The following is a 26001-nucleotide window of genomic DNA, read 5'->3' on the forward strand; positions in this document are numbered from 1 at the left end:
CTTAATAGTAGTCACACTATTACATGCAATTTTTGTGGTAAATATGGTCATACTGAGGCTGTTTGTTTTCGCAAAGTGGGTTTTCCTTCTGGTAATGTTAAAACCTCAAAGTTTTCTTTTACTAGAAAAGTCTGCACTTTTTGTAATCGTCTTGGCCACACTGTTGACACCTGTTATAAAAAGCATGGGTTCCCTCCTGGCTACAAATTCACCAATTGGACATCCCAAGCCAATAATATGATTACTACTGACACTTTTTCTGAGCTTTTTCCTAAAGAACAGGATGTAAAGGGGATTCAACTTACATCACAACAGTGCCAATTCCTTACCAACATTTTGCGTCAGCAAAACCTTGAGGATCCTGCCCCTCACACTCAAATTAATAAAGTCGGCACCATCTCTACGGATGAAATCCCCAATACTGAGCATTCTTCAACAGGTAAGTTTCTCTCTTCACTATCTTCTATAAAAGAATCTTGGATTATTGATTCTGGTGCCACTTATCATGTTTGTCACAATTTGAACGTTTTTACTACTTATACTAAAATTAAACCTGTCTTAATTAGTCTTCCAAATGGCCAAACTGTTTATGCCACATATTCTGGTTTAGTACGATTTTCTGATCAGTTTTATTTGTCTGATGTGTTATACGTGCCTCATTTTCAATTAAACTTAATATTTGTTTCTAAACTCACACACCAACTTAAATGCACTTTAACTTTCACTTCAACTCACTGCATTATACAAGACAATCTCACTCAAGAGAGGATTGGTACAGTTAAAACCATCGCTGGCTTGTACCTTGTCACTACCTTGCCTGCTTGTAGTCATTATAAACCGCATTGTTTTGCTCCTTTTATTAATTGTAATATCACAGACAAAACACTATGGCATTATAGACTAGGACACCCTTCACATGAAAGATTACATGTCTTAAGCAAACAATACTCTTTTATTACTGTTGATACTCATTATGTATGTGACACTTGTAGTCGTGCAAAACAGAGAAAACTTCCTTTCACTTTAAGTAATACTGTTACCTCTGCTATTTTTGATCTTGTACACTTTGATATTTGGGGAACATGTTCCATAATTTCTATGCAAGGTTTTCGTTATTTCTTGACTATTGTTGATGATTACCCGCGTTATACTTGGGTTATTCTGCTGCATAACAAATCTGAAGTGCGTCAACACATCATTAACTTCACTGTTTTCGTTCAAAATCATTTCAAAACTAATATCAAAACGATTCGTACTGACAATGGTGTTGAGTTTGCTATGTCAAATTTTTATGCTTCAAAGGGAATTATACATCAAAAATCTTGTATTGAAACACCACAACAAAATGGCATTGTAGAACGTAAACATCAACACATACTAAATGTAACCCGGGCTTTACTTTTTCAAGCCAATCTTCCTCCTATTTTTTGGGAATTTGCTGTAAATCATGTTGTTTTCTTAATAAATGTTATTCCTACTCCATTACTTGATAACATCACTCCTCATGAAAAGTTGTTTGGAAAACCTTATGACATTTCCTTTCTAAAAGTGTTTGGTTGTCTCTGTTATGCTAGTACCATTACTGCACATAGGAAAAAATTAGATGATAGATCTATCAAAGGTATTTTTCTTGGCTTCCCGCAAAATACAAAAGGTTATATTATCTTAAATTTAAAGTTTCATAGCATAGAGATATCAAGACATGTAATCTTTCATGAAAACCACTTTCCATATAAATTGGACAGTGGCTTGCCTAAGGACCCTAACACTTTATCTCTCCCTATTTCTAATGCATATAATTCTGCTTTTGATTTTTTTTCTGATACTGCACCTCCTGTCGAGCCATGTGCCTCTACTCCTGCACCCAATACTATTCCTCCACCAGCCTCATTATCCTATGATCTTCCAACAAATAGTGCCTCTGCTCCTGCATCCAACATTGCACCTCCATCAGAATTATCACCGCCTGCATCTCCAGGAAGCATCTCACCCCAATTTCCAAGAAGATCAGCTCGTCCTCACCGACAACCTGCCTATCTTGCAGATTTCCACACTGCAACCAACACTGTAAGTAGTAGATATCCTATTCATAATTACTTGTCTTACAATTCCTTATCTTCCAATTTTAGAAATGTTATTTCCTCTATCAATTCTCATCCTGAACCTCGGACATATAACGAAGCCTCCAAACATGCTTCTTGGCAATCTGCCATGCAAGATGAGCTTCAAGCTCTTGCTGCTAACGATACTTAGCAACTTACCCCTCTCCCTCCAGGAAAGAAAACTATTGGTTGTAAATGGGTATATAAAATCAAATACCATTCTGATGGCACTGTTGAGCGCCACAAAGCTAGAGTTGTTGCCAAAGGGTTTACCCAACTTAAAGGACTTGATTTCTTAGACACTTTTGCACCTGTTGCTAAACTCACTACCCTCCGCCTTCTGCTTGCTATTGCCACTACCAAAAATTGGATTTTAAAACAACTTGATGTCAATAATGCATTTCTTCATGGTGATCTCCATGAAGAGATATACATGACCCCCCCCACCTGGCCTCTCTCTTCCTTCTCCCCAGCATGTTTGCAAGCTTCAACGGTCTTTGTATGGCCTTCGTCAAGCTGGTCGCCAATGGTACGCCAAACTTTCTACTTTTCTTTTATCAAATAATTACTCTATTTCTGTTGCTGATCACTCTCTTTTTCTTAAATATAATAATGATAAACTCACTGTTATTCTTGTTTATGTTGATGACTTGCTCTTAACTGGTGATGACACGAAGGAAATCAATACAATTACTGCATCCCTTCACCATCACTTCAAGATAAAAAATTTAGGCAATCTCACTTACTTTTTGGGACTGGAAATTGCTCGCAACAGTACTGGTCTTCATTTAAGTCAACGCAAGTATACTCTTGATCTCCTTCAAGAAACTGGCATGCTTGACTCTGCACCTGTGGCCACTCCTATGACTCACACCTCCCGTCTCTCTCCCGACCAAGGCTCACCTCTCGATGCTGATGCCACTTCTCAATACAGAAGACTCCTTGGACGTCTAATTTACTTAACCAACACGCGACCAGACATCGCCTTCGCTGTCCACAATTTAAGCCAATTCATATCTGCACCCACAACTCATCATCAGCAAGCTGTCTCACGTCTTTTGCGTTACCTCAAGGGCACCCCTGGTGAAGGACTATATTTTTCTCACACTAGTTCACTTCACCTTTGTGGTTTTAGTGACTCTGATTGGGCAACATGTCCTACCACACGCAAATCTGTCACTGGATATTCCATCTACTTAGGAGACTCCCTAATATCATGGAAATCAAAGAAGCAGTCAACTATCTCCCGGAGCTCCTCTGAAGTCGAGTATAGAGCCCTTGCCACCACCACATGTGAGTTACAATGGTTGTCTTACCTCCTTCAGGATTTACATCTTCCTCTCTCCCAGCCTGCAACCTTGTACTGTGACAACAAATCTGCCCTTCAAATAGCTTCCAATCAAGTTTTTCATGAACGAACCAAGCATATCGAAAATGATTGCCACCTAGTTCGTGAAAAACTTAACTCTGGTCTCCTCAAACTACTACCCATTACTTCTGCAATGCAAGTTGTTGACATATTCACCAAGCCCCTTGCTTCCGCACAATTCTCTACTCTCAAATCCAAGCTGGGCCTGACAAATATCTACTCCCCAGGGGATGTTAATATATTTAATTTTCTATTTTAAATTATTGGACTTTGTTTGTTTGACCCAACTTTCCTTTTCTGTTTCAGCTAGGTCTTAATCTTTTTCTTATATACACACCATGTATTTTACTCTCTAACATACAAGTGAATAAAAGTTTCTTTTATATTTATTTTTCTCTACAATTAGGGTTCATCAAAACCTCTCTTTCTTCATTACGATTACGTGCGATTACGTACGCTACATTAAAGCATCACATCAGACAAGGAATATTCATCTTCATTTACTGTAATACAAGATGCTTACTACTATGTTGTGTCAAAGGGTTTCAGAGTAATTTATCTTATTTTGATTTTAATTTTTCTTTATTTGTTTAATTTTATCATGAAATATATCATAAAAAAGGTGAGTTAATAATGATGAGTTGGTATATGCAGGAAGCCAGCCAAACATGCTACCAGACTATATCGAAGTCGTGGTCTGAAATTGACAGAATAGGTTTTGGGCCAAATGGAGTGAACTTTCTTAGCCAGAGATTCAACACTTGCCGGTATACAAGCATGTTGCTTAAAGTGCCTCTGTAACATTCTTCCAAACGCATTTTGTTTTATAGGCTGAGAATAATCATACTTAATAGAATTTACATTAATTTTTTAAAGCTGTTAAACTCTAAAATATGAATATTCATTAAAATCATTTATAATATTTCTATAATGGGTTAAATATATTTTTTCATTCATGCAGTTTAAGGTGAAATTTGTTTTTGGTTCCAAACTTTTGGTTCCAGACTTTTTAGACTTGGGTAGTAAAAAAATTATTAGAATGAATTATTGTTAGTGTCTTTTTGTCTTTTTTTCACATAATAAACGAATTTTATAAATTTTGTGTATTATTGCTCGTAAGTTTTAATAATTATATAACATTTAATAAAAATGAATTTATTTTTTTGAAAACAAAAAATTGTGATGTCTCATTTTAAGTACAATATAAAAAATTCTCACTTTGTTATATTGACAATATCTAGATATGGATTCAAGAATGTCTAAATAATTTAGGTAAAAAGTCTGAAACTGGATATTAGGGCTAATAATATTGAAATTCAATGTGTGATTTATTACAGACCCTTAAAGGACTCTCAAGAGTTGAAAATCTACCTGCAAAGTTTGTATACTGTTGCAGCTCAATATAATGATCCAGCGAGAAATCCTGTTAGTGTGATTTGTGGTGGCATTGATAGCGGTTCATATGGAAGTGATGTGTTGAGTAAGATATATTCAGGGCTGGTGGCTTTAAGGGGAGATGGCACATGCCAAGTTAATCCTCCAACTAGTGTAACTGAAACAAGTGAGGGTTGGGGTTGGCAGGTAAAGATCATTGCACTTTTTTAATTATTCATTTTTCTTTTATCATTTTATTTCTAAATAACATAGCCTAACACACAAAAAATAATTAATAAATTAAAATTACCTACTTTCAATTATTAAACCTTAATCACACCAAATATCACTATAATATATTATCTAATTTCGTTAATAATAATTAATTGTCATATTATTTATATTATCTTGATTAAAAGTTATAAGCTACTTTTAATGTAAAATTATTAAAATGTTTATTTTGTAAAATTAATTGCTTTCTATTTTATGGTGTAAAATATTATTCTAACTATTAATTTTATTTTTTATATTTAATTAATATTTATTCATAATATTATATATTCTAGTTAATAATGTGAATTCTATGTTCCCACCACGACATTTTAATCAATGCGTGTAAGAAACGTTATGGTGTTTCACCTCGCCCTCACTGGGTCATCACTTACTATGGTGGCCATGTAAGTGCTTCTTTCTTCTCTTTTCTCTACAACAATTATTACAAAGTGGAATTAAGTCTAACTCAACCCCATAAAACCGGTTCATAGGATTGAGGTTTGCACCCACTTATATACAATGAAAGGCTCTAATCTCTAGTCGATGTTGAGACTGTCAACTCGTGCATGCGTGGGACTATATATTTTGGGTGGTCCGATAACGGCCCGATAGCGGGTGGCACGATAGGCCCAACACAAACACTCGCTAGGATATGCTCGAAATGGTATCTAATAATAATAGAAACTAATTTAGAAACCAAATTTAAAAAAACATTTAATAATAATAGAAACTAATTTAGAAACCAAATTTTTTTTAATATCTAAAATGATATCTAATTTAGTCACTATAGCAACTAATTATTTTTCATCTCTAAAAATTGGTTTCTATTTCATGATTTTCTTGTAGTGAACCCATTTAAAAAATAAAATAAAAAAGTAAAATAAAAATCAAATATATATTTTTAAATTTAAGTCATATTATTAAAATTAAATATTAAGTATAGTAATTTAATATATAAATAAATATAAATTATAATATTTATAGGTATTCTAAAAAATAACTTTTTTTAATTTTTTAAAATATAATAATTATTTTATAAAAATAGTTCAATTTATAAGTTTATCGGTAGACTCAACCTAAATCTTTTTACATCGTGGATCAGATAGATAAAATAAAGAGTAATCTATTTCAATTTAAATAATAATTTATTTCGCTTAAACTATTTCGGTTGGGAAACATTTTAAATTAGCTGGACTATACCTATTTAAACAGTTTTCATGTTATTAACATCATTATTTGTTGAATAAATCATTGGTTAAACTGATATTATGAGAGAATCTCAGTTTTTACCTGTGGATGAGAAAATTAAACATTATATAATTGTTTAGATTAAAATATAAAAAAAATTGTAAATAACTAGCCCAAATATTTTTAGAATTTAAAGGTGATACACTTATAATAAAAAATAATTTAACTTTATTGATACTTTTCCCCAATCCTATTATAAAATCAACAAACTAATTATATAATATATATATATATATATAACATAGAATAGGCCTTTGGCCCATGTTGTTTTGGAGGAAGAAAAATGGAAAAGCTACTTCAACCTTTGACCAATGTAACCTTTTCAAGATCTCATTGTTTGGATCTTGTGGGTGCAAATCAGACTACTGATCCAAAATGGTTGGTTGAGCTAAGGAACAAAGAGATAAGCATTATGAAAGGGTGGATCGCCCAGTATTATGTTGATCTCCAAGCAGTAGGGAGCACAAAATTGTCGATCAAAGATGAAAACAAGTTGTTCTCTATGAAATAATAGAGCATTTTCCATCACTAATATACATTAGTGGTGATGTCTATTAATATAAATAAACCATTTCATGTTACAAATGGAATGAGGATATTTCCTAAATAAATCAGTTTTATGAGGTTGAGTTAGACTTAAATTCACTTTTTAATATGGTATCATAGTCATTTATAGTCCATTATAACGAGAGTTTGTTGAGTCACCAACTATCGGATCGTTATCAAACTACTCATAATATATAGTCTCGCGTAGGAGTTGTTAAATATCGATGTGGGAGATCCGACATGAGGGGTGTGTTGAATCTCCCACATCGATTAAAGATAAGGATATTTCATAAGATTGAATTAGACTTAATTTACACTTCTTAATAAATATTGCATTTTGATAAGATTTAAGTAAGGGTAATCACTTTAGGATTTTTCTGATAACTTCATAAGGGTCTATACCATTCTCACTTCTACTTCAAAAGATTATCTTGAAAAATTAATGTGAAATTGGAAACCTTGCCGGAATATATAAGTTCTGCAAAACAAAAAAGTAATAATAAAATAAAAAATTGAAAATTTAATGTGAAATTGGAAACCTTGCCGGAATATACAAGTTCTGCAAAAAAAAAAATAATAAAAAAAAAATCGAAAATTTAATATTTTAATCTTTATTTGAATTTTTTTATTTGTTTCTAACTGATTAAATTCCATAATATAATCAGTATATTAATAAATCACAAAAAATAACTACTGAGAAGTTTCAACCAAAGTGTAAATATATATACTTAAATAAAAATTTAGTTCTTTTATTTGATTAAATCCATAATTTTGTTTCTCTAATTCTAACATATAAATATTTAATCCTTTTATTTTGGAACATTTATAATTTTGATCCTCAGTTTTTTATATTTTTTATTTCTTGTATTTTAATTAATTACATATTTTTTTATGACTTGACCTTAAATAAATATATTGGGTCTATGATTTAATTAAAGAAAAATAGAAGAAATAAAACATTGGTAAAATTTAGATCAAAACTAAAGACTAGACTAAATAAAACATTATTCATGTGAATGTATCGTTTAAGTCACTTCAATAAGTGTTTCATTTGATTCCCTTGTTCAACATAACTATTTTAACTCAAGCATAAATATTATCTAATTCTTTATTCAATGGATTTTTCGAGGTTTGTCTAAATGTATGTGTTATGTATACGTATGTTTATATGTATATCCAATTACTTTGAAGTACAATTGAATTCTAAAAGATACATGACATTGAATGTGTGTGTGGGTCTAAGTCTCATAGACTAAGACACTAAGTACTGGGTAAGGATATCAAATGTTGAGTCTTAAAGAGTGAATCAAAATACATGTTGAAGTCTGGGTAAGGATAGTCAAACCCACAATGGTCCATGTAGTTAATGTTAGCATACCTAAGGTGCTAAAATGGATTATATGTTAAATTTCTAGTGGAGAGTGCTTAATATGGGTCTCCTAAGAGATGTTAGTAGATATATTCCTTGTTGAATATCCTAAATATGTGGATTCATGTGTGATTCATATTATATATGTTTGTTGAATAAAGATGATGCATTGTGTGAGGGATTATGAATTTTAATCTTAAGTTAAATAAACTTAAAATTTATGGATTCATGATTTTTCATTTGATAGTTGACCTTATAATGGTTGTTGTCTATATGATAACTTGTTGTTAAGAATATATATCCGGTATATAAGGAGACCATAGAACTATGTTTAAAAGTGCGTTTGAAAGGGTGTAAAATCAAAATTTTGATATTATGTTTTTCTTTTATATATATATATATATATATATATATATATATATATAAAGTTAAATTTATATGAATACTTAAATAATTACATATATCTTTGTAAACAATTTGAAGACATTACAATAAATATATAAAAAATAATTATATTTGTTGTTAATTATTATGCTTTCATTTTATTATTGAATTGTAATTTTAAAGACCAATAAAAATTACATCACGTTGTTAAGTTTTGTGAAATAATTTATACTATTGTTTCAATACTATTTTTAGTAAATTTTAAATTAATTTTATCTTTCTAGAAGTAATTAATCCGACTCATCAATTAGTTAAGAGCATTTTAGAAAAAATTAATGTATCATAAAAATATAAAAGAATATTTATAGAAATAAATAATAATAATACTAATAATAACTTTGAACAATAATTCAAGCATCTTATATCAAAATTGATTGGAAAAATTGATCTATAAATGTTTTTAGGAGAGAGAAAATATCTATAAATAGTGTGCGGGTTTTTGAAGATATTTGATTTGCGATTTCTTTTAGCATGATTTTGTTAAACTTGAGTTAAATGAATTTTATTGACAAATTGTGTAAATTCTCACATTTTTAATTTAATATAAAAAATAGAGTATTAATAAATAAAATGGATAAGCTAAGTAAAAACAGAAAATTTAATATATATATATATATAATTAATTTAAGTATTTTTAATTTAAATAGTTGTTATACAATACTTTTTATTTAGTATAAATTATAGATAAGTAAATCTAACCTATAAACAATTTTTAGGTGAAAATATACGTTATATTATATTCTGGGTTACTAATTTTTTTATTTGACAATTCATAGTTAGATTTTTAGAATGACTAGAATTTTATTTTAGCCTAGAATTTTTCTAGGGAAGACTTATGAGTATGCTCACCTCTAAGCATAGATAATTATGTTAAACACTGATTTTCATTCAAATAAAAATATGGTGTAGTCATCATCTTATTAAGAGAATATTACTAACAATTTAAAATGAAAAATTTAATTTCTTAAAAATAAAGAAACTCAATAGTATATTTTCATAATCATCTAACGAAAAAGAAAATTATTATCTTTACATTCTCAAAAGTAAAATAAAAAATTATGTGAAACAAACATCTTATAGGATTTTTTTTCAACGACACCGTACTACATTCTTCTATATTTTTAAAAATATTAAATTGAATAAATTTATTTTTTAAATCAATAAATATGATCATACATGTTTATATAGATGTCAGTTTTAGATATAATATTAAAAAATGTAATTTTTAAAAATACAAAAGCACTCCTTTAAACAAACATAATTTTTAATTGGTCTATTATGATATGATTTCTTATAGGAGTAATAATATATGGCAGATCATGTGGATTGACAAACTTACTATTTTGACTTGCTGATCCACTTAGGTTTGTCTGCATAACTCGCAATCCATGTAGATCAAGGATGACGAGGGACAAGTCAGGACAAGTCAACCCGCATAATAATAAAAATTATGTTTATTTATGTATCCTTAAATTTCTTCATGCACCCCATAAATTTTAGAAATCAAAGAAAACAAAAATAGTTGTTCTAAATTTTCAAAGATAAAATAGGTTTTCTGAAAAAAATAATTAGAATTTTTTTTTCTTCTAAATTTTCATTTTTGAAATTGATTTTTATATTATAAAAATTAAATTTTGAAATTGATGAGGTTTAGGAAGAAATTTTATGGAGGTGCAGAAAGAAACACCTTAATAAAAAAAAAATGTCTCATCCAACTTTTATTGTGTATACATATTACAAGTAAATTAATATATATTTTTATTTTTAATAAAATTTTAATTTTTTATGTAGACTATCTTTTATACCAGACTGATCGACATAATTCGTATTTTTGCAGTCTAATGTGGAGTGGGTCAACTAGACATGTAGGCCCGCGTTTTTACCCTGAATTTCTAAACACACCTGATATAGGACCCTTCATTCATCATTTTATCTTTATTTAACCAAAAAAAAAAAAAATTCACATTTGATTCTGTGATTAGTCAATAACAAATTTTCAATTGTACTATAACTCTATGGAACACGTGTGACTGTTAAACGACAACCCTTTAATTTTTAATTTAAAGAAATTGAATGAGAGTTCAGAACTCGAAATTTCAAAAGTGTAACCTTGATTTGCAAAGTATTACACTTTAAAAGTTCCAACTCCCAGAGTAGAATTTTTTTATTTTTAAAATTTATACCAAAGATAAACCAAAGTACTAGAAATTCATATTTATCTACAAATATATTGACTTTAAATTTTCAGTTTTTGATATTGTCTAATCTTCTATGTCTTCAAAATAAATTTGAAGTTTCAAAAGTTTATTTATAATTTACATGTCAAAGTTCTAAAAAAAAATCCAAAAGTATTATCCTTACTTAAATGCCATCATAATGTAATATTTATTAAGAAATGTACTTTAAGTCTAATTCAATCTTATAAAATATCATTATTTTTAATTAATGTGTAATTTCCAACACATCCTCTCGTCGATATTTACCAACTCTTATGTGAGACTATATATTATAAATGGTCCGATAACTTTTATGTGAGACTATATATTATGAGTGGTCCAATAGTAGGTAACTCAACAAACTCTCGTTAGAAGAGACTATAAATGACTCTAATACCATATTAAGAAATGAATTTAAGCTTAACTCAATCTTATAATACCGACTTAGAAGATGAAGTTTGCATTCACTTATATACTATGGAATGTCTTTCTTTCTAAATATGAAACAATATCCTCATTCCATTTGTAGTTATTAATACTAATATAAATTACTACTAATGTATATTAGTGATGGGAAATGCTCTACTATGTCATAGAGAACAACTTGTTTTCATCTTGATCTACAATTTTGTGCTCCCTTCTAGTGCTTGGAGATCAACATAATATTGGGTGATCCACCCTTTCATAATATTTATCTCTTTGTTCCTTAGCTCAACCAACCATTCTGGATCAGTATGATTTGCACTTGTAACCACAATATCCAAGCAATGAGATCCTGAAAAGGTTACATTGGTCAAAGGTTGAAGTAGCTTTTCCATTTTTTTTCCTCCAAAACAAAAGGGGCCAAAGGCCTATTCTATGTTATATATATATATATAAAAGTTTGTTGATTTTTATAATAGAATTGGGAGAAAAGTATCAATAATGTTAAATTATTTTATATTATAAGTGTATCACCTTTAAATTCTAAAAATATTTTGGCTAGTTATTTACACTTCTTTTATATTTTAATCTAAACAATTATATAATGTTTAATTATATAATCTAAACATACCATTAACTGCATGGATGGCAACAAGACTCTCTGATATGTTCTCCAGAACCCTGAATTTATTCATAGAAGATTCATACAAAATTGTTTTAGAATATTGTTATCAAACAATTCACACCAAAGTAATTATAATCCAATTCAGATCATTTATGTATTCTACAATGCTTACCCTCCACTACTATAAGGGTCTCTTAGTCCATTATAGAAAATGATGTTGCTACCAAACTTTTGAAGGATCAACTTTATATTCTGTCATCATCCACCACACAATAAACACAACCATATCCTATGTCAGTATCAATATAATCTTACAATTAAAAAATATATTTGATTCCTGCTCAATTTCTTATAATTAAAATAAAAAATGTTTCAAAAATTTTCTAAAGAACTTTAAAATTTGTTTGGAGATTAAATAGCTTGATCCTTATGATTGTTGCAGAGAGAAGAGAAGAAAGAAGCACTTACATGGCCACCATAGTAAGTGGTGACCCAGTGAGGACGAGGTGAGACACCATAAAGTTTCTTGCACCCATTGGCAAAGCTCTTGAAGCTAAAAGGTTGTGGTTGGAACATAGAATTGTTTCCTATGCCGATGGGTATCACCATTTCACTACATGTCTGAATGAATGTACAGATAAATTCACATTATTAACTAGAATATATAATAGCATGAATAAATATTAGAAGAAAAAAAATAAAATTAAAAGTTAGAACAATATTTTACACTACAAGAAAAATATGAAATAGAAACCAATTTTAAAAATCAAAAGACATTAATTGCTATAGTAACTAAATTAGAGACCATTTTAGAAACTAAACAAAAAATGATTTTTAAATTAGTTTCTATTATTGTTAAATGGTTTCTAAATTAGTATCTAATTAGCAATCAAGATTTTAACTACCAATTATTTAGTTTATAAATTTGGTACAAAAAATCTCAGTTGCTAATTAGATACCAATTTAGAAACCATTTAACAATAATAGAAACTAATTTAAAAATTAAAAAAAATTAGTCTTTTATTTAGTCACTATAGCAACTAATTATTTTTTATCACTAAAAATTAATTTTTATTTCATGATTTTCATGTAGTGTTAGTAATTCTTTTACAAAATAAACATTTTAATAATTTTACATTAAAAGTAGTTGATAACTTTTAATCAAAATAATATAAGTAATATGATAATTAATTATTATATTAACTAAATCAGATAATATATATTTGGTGGTGATTAAGGTTTAATAATTGAAAGTAGGTAATTTCAATTTATAAAGTTCCCCAACTTAATGATTTTTTTTTGTGTTAGACTATGTTATTTAGAAATAAAATGATAAAAGAAAAATGAATAATTAAAAAAGTGCAATGATCTTTACCTGCCATCTCCAACCCAAAGTTGTCTCAGATACAATAGTAGGAGCATTAACTTTGCATGTGGTATTTCCCCTTAAAGCCACCACCCCTGCATATATCTTACTCAACACATCACTTCCAAATGAACCTCTATCAATGCCACCACAAATCACACTAACAGGATTTCTTGCAGGATCATTGTATTGAGCTGCAGAAGCATACATACTTTCCAGGTACTCTTTCAACTCAAGAGACTCGTTTAAGGGTCTGTAATAAGCCACACACTGAATTTCAATATTATTAACCCTAATATCCAGTTTCAGACTTTTTACCTAAATTATTTAGACATTCTTGAATCCATATAGATATTGTCAATATAACAAAGTGAGAATTTTTTATATTGTAACTAAAATGAGACATCACAATTTTTGTTTTCAAAAAAATAAACTCATTTTTATTAAATGATATATAATTATTAAAACTTACAAGCAATATATTAAAACCACCATCTCACTTTTTAAAAAAATTAAACACATGTAACTTAAATAAAGAATAAAATAACAAACATGATAAGAAACTTTCATTATTGAAGTAAAACTTGGAAAAATTATAATTTTAGTTGTTTAAAAAATATATAATATGATAAAAATCATTTAAATTAAAATAAAAAATATAAATTTATTATAAAAAAATTAAATATATTTTTCTTCTCTTTTTACTTTGACACAAATTAACACAACACTAATATAATTCACAAAATTTGTTTATTACGTTAAAACAGAATACTAACAATAATTTATTCTAATAATTTTCTTACTATCCAAATCTAAAGTTTGGAGATAAAAACAAATTTCATGAAAAAATATATTTAACCCATTATAAAAGTATTGTAAATGGTTTTAATGAATATTCATATTTTAGAGTTTAACAGCTTTAAAAAATTAATGTAAATTCTATTAAATATGATTATTCTCAGTCTATAAAACAAAATACGTTTGGAAGAGTGTTACATAGGCACGTTTAAGCAACATGCTTATACCGGCAAGTGTTGAATCTCTGGCTAAGAAGGGTCTTTCCATTTGGCTGAGAAGCTATTCTGTCAATTTCGGACCACGACTTCAATATAGTTTGGTAGCATGTTTCACTGGCTTCCTGCATATACCAACTCATCATTATTAACTCACCTTTTTTATGATATATTTCATGATAACATTAAACAAGTAAAGAAAAAATTAAAATCAAAGTATGATAAATTACTCTAAAACTCCTTGAAACAACATAAAAGTAACCGTCTTGTGGTGTAATATCATCAAAGTAGAGGATTGGAGCAGATGAGGCCAGAGCACCAATGGCCATGTGAGGATATTTGAGCCTAAACCATGAAGCAAGCACTGCATATAATATAATAAACAGTATCAGCAACATATATAGGAATAAACAACAGTAACATAGAGTATATAACTATGAATGATTTCAGGAACTAACTTCCACCATATGATCCTCCAATCACAATCACCGGGGAATTTGGTGCATCTAATGTCTTCTTAATATGTATGAGAATTGATGCATAATCTGCTAGTGCTTGAGCTGAGTTGAAATATCCAATGGTGCTTGCATTCTGAAGTGCTTCTTCCCTTGATCCAAATGGTACTGATTTCCCATAGTACCGGTGCTGATGAGGAATTTGCAATCTGTCAAACTCAATGCACCTTATAGAATATTGAAAAAAAAAAGTTCTATAAAATTATAAATACCTCTATGTATACCAAGAGAGCATTAAAGGAAGCAGCGTTATCAGTGAGAAAGGTTATGCCTTCGGGGGAATTATCTATTGGTTCTTCTGCACCCAAATAGGCAAATATTGGGGAACTAGAATTGGCCCCACCCCAGTACTTGAAATTGACCAGATATCTTTGTAGAAAAGTTTTGTAACTTTCAGGCCTGTAGTTGAAGTGATCAAGAACCTGTTCGTAGTAAAATGTTTGAATGTTATCTGCATAAGTTTTTGCATCTGAAGTTGCAGGGTGATGCAAGCTTGTATCCCATCTAGGAATGGGACTCAACCTTGGAATTTCCACAGCATGTGTTGAAGTGAAATAGGTTGAGTAGTACATGAGAAAAATGAAAAGAAGGCATTGAAACAACAAGGGATGGTGTTCCATTGCAACAAAGGAGAATAACAATGGCTCTCAGAAGAATCTTTCCTATTTCAGATATGTAGTAAATACTTCACTTTTTATATATAATGTGATCCTCAGAGTGCAAGTGCGTTTTTTTTTCTAGTTTATTCATGAGGTGTTTAGAGATATGTGAGACTTCCTACTATATTCATAATCTAAATTCAAAATTAGTTATTAGTTGTTAAATAAATGGTTAAATATTTTTTTATACTATATTACGAAATTATTTTTTGTTTTTTTATAATTTTTAAACCTTTTGAGTATATGTAACTTCCCATTATTTTTTTATATATTAATTTTTTTAATATAAACTCTATTATAATATTACAATATCTACATTAACAACTACCAACTTAACATTAAATATTTTAATATTTTAATTTATACTAAAAATTCATTCGTCAATTAAATTAAAAAAACTGACAATAATTTATTTTAGTAGTTTTTTTAATACATATACTCAAAAGATAAATTTAAAGTTAACTAAGACGTAAAAGTATATAAATAAACATATTTAATCCTTAAACAAATTGAGATTTTGCTAAATTAATTGAAAAATCTATTTCTAAATTTTTTTTTCTTATATTTCATAATAGAGTAATATCCATCAATAGATGGGTTAACATCAATCCTTATAGTTTCCAAAACATTAACATTATGCTGGAGACTTTTAATGAAGATAATTATGGATATAAATATTTTCTAGAGATAATAATGATGATAATAAATGGAACATATAAGTGATAATATATACAAATATAAAGTTGTCACTAGAAAAAATTTATTTATGAAAGTGTTTACAAATTACATGGTCCTTATAAATATGATATGTAGTGATAACTAATTTTTGTCTATGAAAGATGAGTGACAAATTGGACCAATTTAGTGAGTTGATATGTTGAAAGCTTTGTGCACCAAGAAACAAAAAATTAAAGTAGATAGTGATGATAAGACATTAACTGAATGGGCTTTCCAATATAAAGTTTTTCTCTATTTTTTTAGTCTACAATTGTGACCATAGAATTCTAGCTATGTTTTTGGAAACTAGTGACATGACATGCATAAAAAAAAAATAAGATCCACTTTATTTATGTTTAGAACATATACTTTAACTTTTTTTTTAAATATTATAGATAGGTTTAAAGTAATTTATTTATTATAAATTTGATTTCTTTACAAAAATTTAAACTTTCTATATATTTTTCTAAATTTATGAACTGATTATTAATCATCTATTATTATCAAATCACATTTTTTAAGTTTCAGTTTTTTTCTCTTTTTACTATGCAGGTGTTTTATATATATTTTTATCTAGATCAATTAAAAATTAGAGATTTCTAGATAATATTACTACAAGAAAATCATGAAATAAAAATCAATTTTTAGATAAAAAAATAATTAGTTGATATAGTAACTAAATTACAGACCATTTTAGAGACTAAAAAAAATTTTGGTTTCTAAATTAGTTTCTATTATTGTTAATTGGTATTTAATTAGCAACCAAAGTTTTTGTTACCAAATTTAGAAACTAAATAATTGGTAGTTAAAACCTTGGTAGCTAATTAGATATCAATTTAGAAACCATTTTTTTTTAGTTTCTAAAATTGTCTCTAATTTAGTTACTATAACAACTAATTATTTTTGGTCTATAAAATTGGTTTCTATTTCATGTTTTTCTTGTAGTGCATGTGAAGATGTTGATTTTATAGGTTGGATTTTTCAAAATTGTTTAAAAGTATTTGAAGATTTTTAGCTTTAACATGGAAATCTTTGGTGTTGAATTTGTTTTTTTTTCCTAAACAAATTACTTCAAGGAAAACTAACAAGTTATATTTATATAAAATTATTGTAATTTAAATATACTAGAGATATGTTGAGCATTTTGTGAAGTTGAAGTGATATTTATATAAATTTGAAATATTGAAATTGTTAGCCATGTGATTGTTTATGTTTATACTAAGTTTAATTTAATTTGAGGGTTGACTAGTCATATTTAGCTTGAGTTATTTTATGTACAAGTTTTGAGTGAAAAATAAAGTCATTGTGATGATTAAAACATATTAGATAAGTTAAAAATTGTATGGTTATATATATATATATATATATATGAAGTTAATGTTTTTTTATTTTTATATATTTGTTTGACCATAAGTTTGGTTAGTGGAGCGATACTGAAACCATAACAATAATTAAAATAAAATATTTTTTTTATCATCAATAAAAACTAAAATAAATAAAATATTATATATCAAACATTACTTTAATTGTCTAAAAATATTAAGCCGTAACTTGAAGAAAACTAAAACAATTCTATCTTTCTTTAAACTCTTATAATTGATATAGATGGATAAGAGTTTGAAGTAAATTTTAAAAATATATAACTTGATAAAATAAATCATTTCCCTTAAAAAATAATGATACCATGCTGAATGATGAATGTAAAAATTTTCTTCTCACTAGAAATTAAACTTGAACATTCAAATGTTGATTATCTCTAATAAAATTATTATTACGACTTTACTAATAGTTCATGTTATATTATTGAAGGATATAAATTTTTCAGGTTAAAGTTTTTTTTAACTATAGTAAAATTTATTTTTATTTTTAATTTAAATTTTAAATATTTAATAAAGAAACTATTAAAATAAGCTATTATCAATTCTTTTATATAATAAATAATTTTTTTTATTGTGAATTAAGATGTTAAAATATTTAATAATAAATTATATGTGAACTGGTTGATTGTTCTATTCTAAGCAAATTGGTTGACCAGTGTGTCTATCATCCTAATAATCACAAATGTTTGATTTTTATTTATATTTTAATATATATATATATATATATATATTAAAAGTAAAATATCTATAATTTGACTGACTTGAAAACACGTCTTTGTGGTTATATGATAACTTCATAAGGGTCTATACCATTCTCACTTCTACTTTAAAAGATTATACCATTCTCACTTCTACTTTAAAAGATTATCTTGAAAAATTAATGTGAAATTGAAAACCCTTGCCTGAATATATAAGTTCTGCAAAAAAAAGTAATAATAAAATAAAAAATCGAAATTGTAATATTTTAATCTTTCTTTGAATTTTTTTATTTGTTTCTAACTGATTAAGTTCCGTAATATAATCAGTATATTAATAAATCACAAAAAATAACTACTGAGAAGTTTCAACCAAAGTCTAAATATATATACTTAAATAAAAATTTAGTTCCTTTATTTGATTAAATATATATACTTAAATAAAAAATTTGTTTCTCTAGTTCTAACATATAAATATTTAATCCTTTCATTTTGGAACATTTATAATTTTGATCCTCAGTTTTTTATATTTTTTATTTCTTTCATTTTAATTAATTACATATTTTTTTTGATGACTTGACCTTAAATAAATATATTGAGTCTATAATTTAATTAAAGAAAAATAGAAGAAATAAAACATTGTTAAAATTTACATCAAAACGAAGGACTAGACTAAATTTGTAAAGTTTTTAAAATAGAGAAACAAAAGGTCTCTATCTTTGAATAATCAAAATTACAAATGAAATAAAAATAAGGGATTAAAATTGTATTTTAAGATAAATATAAAATATTAATGTACACAAGTAAACACATCTACCATTAATTAATGGTAACATTTCCATTTTAAAGGTGTAAAAGTTGTATGTGAAGTGAGTGCAAAGAAAGAGTTATACTTGATTTTGCTTTGCCACTTTTCTTTAGTTTCACGCATTTGTAGGGTTGCTTAGTAATTATATCTTCAAATATCCTTCAACTTGTACTACCATGCCACCATGAAAATTTCATAGTCCAAAATAAACTTCTCCCAAAATTATAGAAAAGAAATAGGAGTATATGAATAAAAAGATAAGGGAAAATAAATAAAAATAATAATACAGTGAATCTTATTAATTTTAAAATATTTTTTGTATAATGTTTTCTCTTTCAAACACTTCAACTTTATTTACTCATCATTTTTCTCTAATTTTCACTTATTAAACACACCCGTTAAATTTAATTGTTACATGCTTTTTGAATATTTTTTTAATATTACTGGAAAACATATATTCAAAAAAATATTCCTGAAAAAAATATATTCAAAAAATAAATATTAAAATTTCTTTAGAAAAAATAAAGAAAAGAAGTGTAACAAATAATCAAAGGATTTTTTTTATTTTTAATGAGAAAAAACACTTGGTAGGAGTTTGAAGAAGCTTGAGATGCACACATCATTTTGGTTGGGAACGCTTGCAATGTCCTTAGAGCGTGCCTCTCATATCATAATGAATGGATATAGAAATATTGAAAGCATGACCTCTGCAATCTTTTGTTTACAGATAAAGGAAAAAAATTGAATAAAAAGTATTAAAAATAAAAGAAATAAAGTCAAAATAATTAATTATTATTATTATTTTACTATTAATTCTTGATATTTCTATAAAAAGTATTAAAATATAATTTGTATAATGAGACAGAAAATAAATTGAAAGTAATGATAGAAGATAGTTAAAATCATGTATACAAATATAGTAAAAGAAGGTTAATTTGAAATAGTTAAAAGAATTCGGGTTTGTTTAGTTGAGGTGGGAGCGAAAATAAGAGGCAAATAAGAGGAAAGTGAATGGAAAGATTGGTTATTTAGATGTAGAAAAAGTGAGTGAAAATAATATGGACGTTTGTATATAGTTTGATTGATCTAATTGAAATGTAAAAAATATTTAATTTTGTAATTTAGTTACTTATAAAAATACTTTTATCTAAAATTAGGTAAGTTTTAGTTTTAAAATAAATATAAAATTTTATATAAAAATGTTTGTAGTATTTATATACTTGTGAAAGAAATTTTTAATAAAAAAAAATATAGGGAAAATTAATTTTTATAGCTAATATTATTACGTAAACAAAAAAAAATTTAATTATAATTTGTATTATGTTTATCATAAAATAAATACTTCAATGTAAAGCACAAAATATGAAATTTGGTTGATGAATACATTTAAATAACAAGTTTCAACAATAAAAATAAATAATTTGATAAAAAACACAATGAATAATTTATTAACTCAAAAATCATAATCAATTATATTTAAAAGTTTAATCGATTATGATGTGCTAAATAATCGATTAAATGATTGCCTTTTGATTAAGTAAAACACTTATTAATTTAATCTATTGTTTTGTTTGAATTACCTAAACATTCAAAATGTTTAGTGTCCATTATTCAAAATGATTTTCCATTTTTTTTCACTATGCAATACTAAAATAATGCAATATAACATAAATTTAGTGATGATAAATATTTGTGAACGCTTCAAATAATGTATGGTCATTTAAACCACTTTTGTCACAAAAAATAGAATAATCCAAGCAAGATGTTTTGTAGTGTGTTGTTTTGTAGTGTGTGCAGTTGACAATAATAAAACAAACAACCATTGCACATGAAAAATTCACTCTTATGTAGAAACAAACATTCATTTTTGTCTACATTATACATTGTTTGTTTTTAAGGAAAAACCTGCATGTATTTTTTTCTTGTACTCCATACTTTTAAAATCTCCAAATTATCCTTTAAATTTTTTATTAAATATTTTTTTTATTTTAGAATGTAAAATCTGAAAATTTCCTAGATTATAGAATCGATAATTAAAATTTTAATTTTTTATTCTGAAAATACAAAATTTGTATTCAAATTGCACATTAAAAAATGCAAAATTTGTATTTCAGATAATAAGAAATGAATAATTTCAATATTTTTTAAATTACAGGCAATGCATGAAGAAATCCTCTGATTTTATTTGAAGTTTCAACTACGATGTTTAATTTATCTGTGGCTTCTTATTTTTCCACCCCGAAAATTTTGTAAATCCCAAAACTAACATTCACCTTTTATTTAAAAGAACTAGAGCTTTTTAGGTTACTGGATATTGGGATTCGGGAGTGTGCTATGGATTCATAAATTCCAAAGTGATTCGTGTTCTTTTTCAAATAAAGGGAGGTTTCGAAAGCAACTTTATGGATTGTTGAATCCAGAAGTCTAATTTTTGTTACGGATTGATGGATCCGGAAGATTATTGGATTCACCAATCAAGAAGATTACTGTATTCACCAATCCAGAAGATTTATGGATTTCCCAATCTGAAATGAAAAAAAATAAATACGGATTTCCTATTCTGTAAAATTACCGAATTGCATTGTCCAGAAGAAGAAAGAGTAGTGTGGATCTTATGTGTATTTTGAAATTTTTAAAAAATAATAGGGATACTTTTATCTTTGCACTACATTGTGGGGGTGCAGGAAGAAAAAATGTAGGGGTGCAGGAGGAAACTGCCTCTATCTGTCTATTAAAGCCCAATTACAGTAGGCTTATGTGTTGGCCCATTAATGTATCCCACTTTCACTCTTGACATCCCCATTTTCTTTTTTAATTTCCACAATGGCTAAGGATTAAGGCAAATTCTTCCTGCACCATATCAATTTTAACTTCCATCATATCAATTTTTAAATTTCCAAAATTACCCTTATTTCAAATTGAAAAACCAAAATAATAATTATAATTGAGAAATAAAAAAATACATGCTGGAAAAAAAATTCTGAACACAAAACTAAAAATACATTCTGGATAAAAAATTTCAGAATTCAAAAATATGTTCCGAAAATTGAAATCCAAAATATTTTAGATCAAAGTTTCAAAAATAATTTTTCCATTTTTGTGTAAGGTTATTTTCGTCATTTAAGAGGGGTATTTTTATCATTTTCTAGAACTGATTGGGTGCATGCTGAAATTGATATGGTGGAGGGAGAAATTGCCAAGGATTAATATCTTGGAAAATAGTTGGGCTGAGTGTAGCTTTTATATACTTGGGTTTATAAATAATTTTTAAAACACTAAAACATAAAAAAAAAAATAGAAAATTAAATAAGTACTTTTAATTGTTTTTATTATTTTAAATTCATGTTTTTATTATATTCTAATACATGACAATTATAAATTAGTAAGAAAAATTATTGAAATCTAGCATGAATAATTCAACTCTAATTTGACATAAAATATCTGTGAAAAGAATAAATTTTAAGAATGAATTCATATGAAATTAAGTTTACGGTATTTATTTAAAAAAAATATAGGATTGACTGAAATGAAGTTAAAGTTTTATGATATCTAATTGTAAATAATATAAAGTTTTAGAACTAACTGGACAAAATTAATGTTTAAAATGACTATTTATAAAAAAGAGTGTAAAATTTAAGAATATTTACTGTTCTTTATTCTATTTAACTGTCGTTAATTTAAAATAGTTCATGAGATCAAAATAATTAAATATTAATTAAATTATAATTTTGATCCATAAGTCCTTATTCGCAATTTAGGTTTCCTTATTATTTTTTATAATTTTAAATTTTAACAAATCTTTAATATTAGTCGACATATATATATTTACAAGGCTTATAAGTTTATTTTGTTTCTTGTAATTTTAATTAAATTTGGCTATGGTTCTTATATTTTAAAAATATATTAATTAGTCGTCAAATTAAAAAAAAATTATGAACTTAGTCTTTTTATCAAAAAATTTAGGATAATAAATATTAAATTTATTTGTAAAAATATTAAATAATGTATTATGTGAATTTAGTTTTTCTATCACTTTGTGACTGTTCAAAACCATCACTTCATGGTAAATTTAGGAAAATTGAATAGATCAATTTAAAAGTACAACTAAAGACAAATTTGAAAACAACAGTCCAGCATAAAAAGACCAAGAACATATTTTCCCTATTAATTTTCATTTAATAATATAATTACGCATATATTCACATGAAAATTATTACATTTAATAAATAAATATATATGACATTGATTAAATTTATTATATACTATATTTAGTACATTTATTAAATTCAATTATACATTAAAGAGTTTATAAGGAAATTAATTTTTATCAATAAATATATATTAAAATAATACACTGATATTCATACTCAAATTTATTTTCACTTTTTTATTTGGTTGCTTTCAAATATGTTTTGTGCACAATAATTATATAATTTATTAGATAAATTATTATATATTAAGTAGGTATAATTTTTAATATAAATTAGAAAAATACTCTTTAAAAATATATTTTACTCAATCAATTTTAAAGAAATCAAAGATATTGATATTTATTATAATTTAAATATAGTCTTAATTAAGTTTTAAGTTTTATAAATTTGACTATTTTTAAATGAGTCTATTAATTTTTATTTTATTTTATTAAGTATTAAAAAAATATGTTTTTAATAGAATTTTTGTTGTTTAATTTTTTGATGATTGTTATTTTATCCTATCATCTTATTACTTATTTTAAACTATGAGATTTTATGATTAATATAAGTTAATATAAAATAATAAGTGACTTTGATTGTTTACAATAAAATAATAAAATAAGATCTTGAACACTTTTTTTAAAGTTATTATAATAATATGATTTTGATACTATTAAAAAAAATAGAATTTAAATTTAATCTAATTTATAAAATACTCAATTTTATTTATTTATAATATAAATATATATATATATATATAATATTATTATTCGCCTTTATCTTTTTTATGGATGGATGAGTCACTTTATTTGTCGCCTATATATTTTTTTTACCATTTATAAACGTGCTTTCTTACAATGGCTTCTTAAATGTGTTAGTACTGCTGATTAAAATAATCCAGTTCAAATAATCCAGAAGATTCAATAACACAATGGTCATTCATAACAACATCAAAATGAACCTGCCAAGAAACAAACAAAATTTCAACATTTTATCTCACAATCTTTATTTTACTCAAAATTTAATCAATTATAATAATAGTCTTATTATATCATTATCCTAGATTTAACTTTTATCTTAAAATTCCTTTTTTTTTCTTTATGAAGACCACTTTGAACTAGAAAAGAGCTAATACTTGGTCTCAGAAAGTTTAATTAAAAAAATAAACATATCACTGTAAATTTAGACCAAACAAAAGATTCATTTTTTCTTATCAAATCACATGCAATCACTCCAAACTCTGTATGCAAGTAAAAATAAATAAAAAGTTCATATTTGAGAAAAATGAAAAACGCAATCAAATCAATCTTCTACTTATCGTCTCGAAATCAAAGAGAAGAGGAGGAGAAAAATTACATTTTTGAGATATTATAGTTTTATTAAAATATACGTATCACGATTAATTCATTTAATAATCCTAAAAGTGATTTCTTAAATATTATAAGTATTATTATTATTATGATTATCTTATAGATATTAAAATTATTTATTTTAAGCCAACACACACAAATTGCTTTTCCTCGAATCATCGTCCAAACGCGACACAACAAACCATGTGCCCTTCTGGTCGCATTCTCAGCAGCCAGGCCGCGGCCTCCGACTTCCGCCCCGCATTCGAAGTCCTCGACGCCGATCGCGACGGCAAAATAAGTCGCGACGACCTCCGCGCCTTCTACGCCGGTGTGCATGGCGGTGTCAGCGGCGGAGATGAGATGATTGGGGCAATGATGACGGTGGCCGACACGAACAAGGACGGGTTCGTGGAGTACGAGGAGTTTGTGCGCGTGATGATGGGAAACGCGGAGAAACTACCCGTGGGTAGTGGGGCCATGGAGGACGTGTTCAAGGTCATGGACATGGACGGCGACGGCAAGCTCAGCCACCGCGACCTTAAGGCTTATATGTCCTGGGCGGGCTTTCCCGCAACCGACGAAGACATCAACGCCATGATACTCTTCGGTGGCGGCGACAAAAATGGCGGCGTGACGTTTGAGGGTTTGCTTGTATATTGGCGCTTGATTCTGACTATGCTAATTAATTAATCTGTTAAATCCCTATGATTTTTATTTCTGAAAACATGTTTTTTGGAAATTGTGGGAACAGTCGGAATACAGAATAAAAGTTATGCAAGGGTCAAAACAAAATTAAGATAACTTGATTATATTTGGGTTCAGTTGATTGGATTATTAATAAAAAAAAATAAGGCCAGTCTTATTAAATTTAATTAGATTTACTCAAAGATTACATTTAAATCAGCCTACTAGATTACATCCTTGATGTCTATCTAAATTCTCTTTACCTTTCTTTAGCTTGATTTTCTGTATGAGAGTTATTTTTTTTAAGTTCAAGAACCATTATTCTTAAATAAAAACATTAAGTACTGAAGGTTATGTTTAGTAAAAGTGATTAAAGTAAGTTTGATTTATCATAAATATTCTTGAAAATATACATTTTTTTCTTCTGAAAAATAAATAGTGAGATGTTTTTTACTATAAATAATTTAATTAAGATTACATGATATTTTTATCATAGTAAAATGTTTTTTAAAATTAAAAAAAAAAAACACATTATTAAAAAAATTATACAAAATTAGGAGTATTTATTGGATATTTTACTTCCAAACTTGACTCAATCGAATTAGATTGAGTTGAGTTTTGTTTATGATTT

At 26.9% G+C, this 26001-nt stretch overlaps 2 protein-coding genes across 2 annotated transcripts; one reads left to right on the forward strand and one right to left on the reverse strand.

The window, feature by feature from the left end:
• Positions 1-11342: 11342 nt before the first annotated feature.
• Positions 11343-15642, reverse strand: LOC137835679 (uncharacterized). Its single transcript, XM_068644286.2, has 9 exons — positions 15096-15642; positions 14827-15013; positions 14599-14732; positions 14381-14493; positions 13365-13608; positions 12458-12610; positions 12162-12241; positions 11996-12045; positions 11343-11716 (listed from the first exon to the last, which is right to left on the reverse strand). Exons 1-9 carry the CDS (start codon positions 15501-15503, stop codon positions 11562-11564), a joined length of 1524 nt encoding a protein of 507 aa, XP_068500387.2. The 5' UTR covers positions 15504-15642; the 3' UTR covers positions 11343-11561.
• A 9204-nt stretch (positions 15643-24846) lies between these two features.
• Positions 24847-25493, forward strand: LOC137834527 (calcium-binding protein CP1). The gene is given in 2 exon segments (XM_068642553.2): positions 24847-25335; positions 25338-25493. Coding segments are annotated over 2 exon segments (483 nt in total). The 5' UTR covers positions 24847-24887; the 3' UTR covers positions 25373-25493.
• Positions 25494-26001: the final 508 nt, after the last annotated feature.

Source organism: Phaseolus vulgaris, chromosome 5 (assembly GCF_051622355.1).
Source record: "Phaseolus vulgaris cultivar YP4 chromosome 5, ASM5162235v1, whole genome shotgun sequence".
NCBI lineage: Eukaryota > Viridiplantae > Streptophyta > Magnoliopsida > Fabales > Fabaceae > Phaseolus > Phaseolus vulgaris.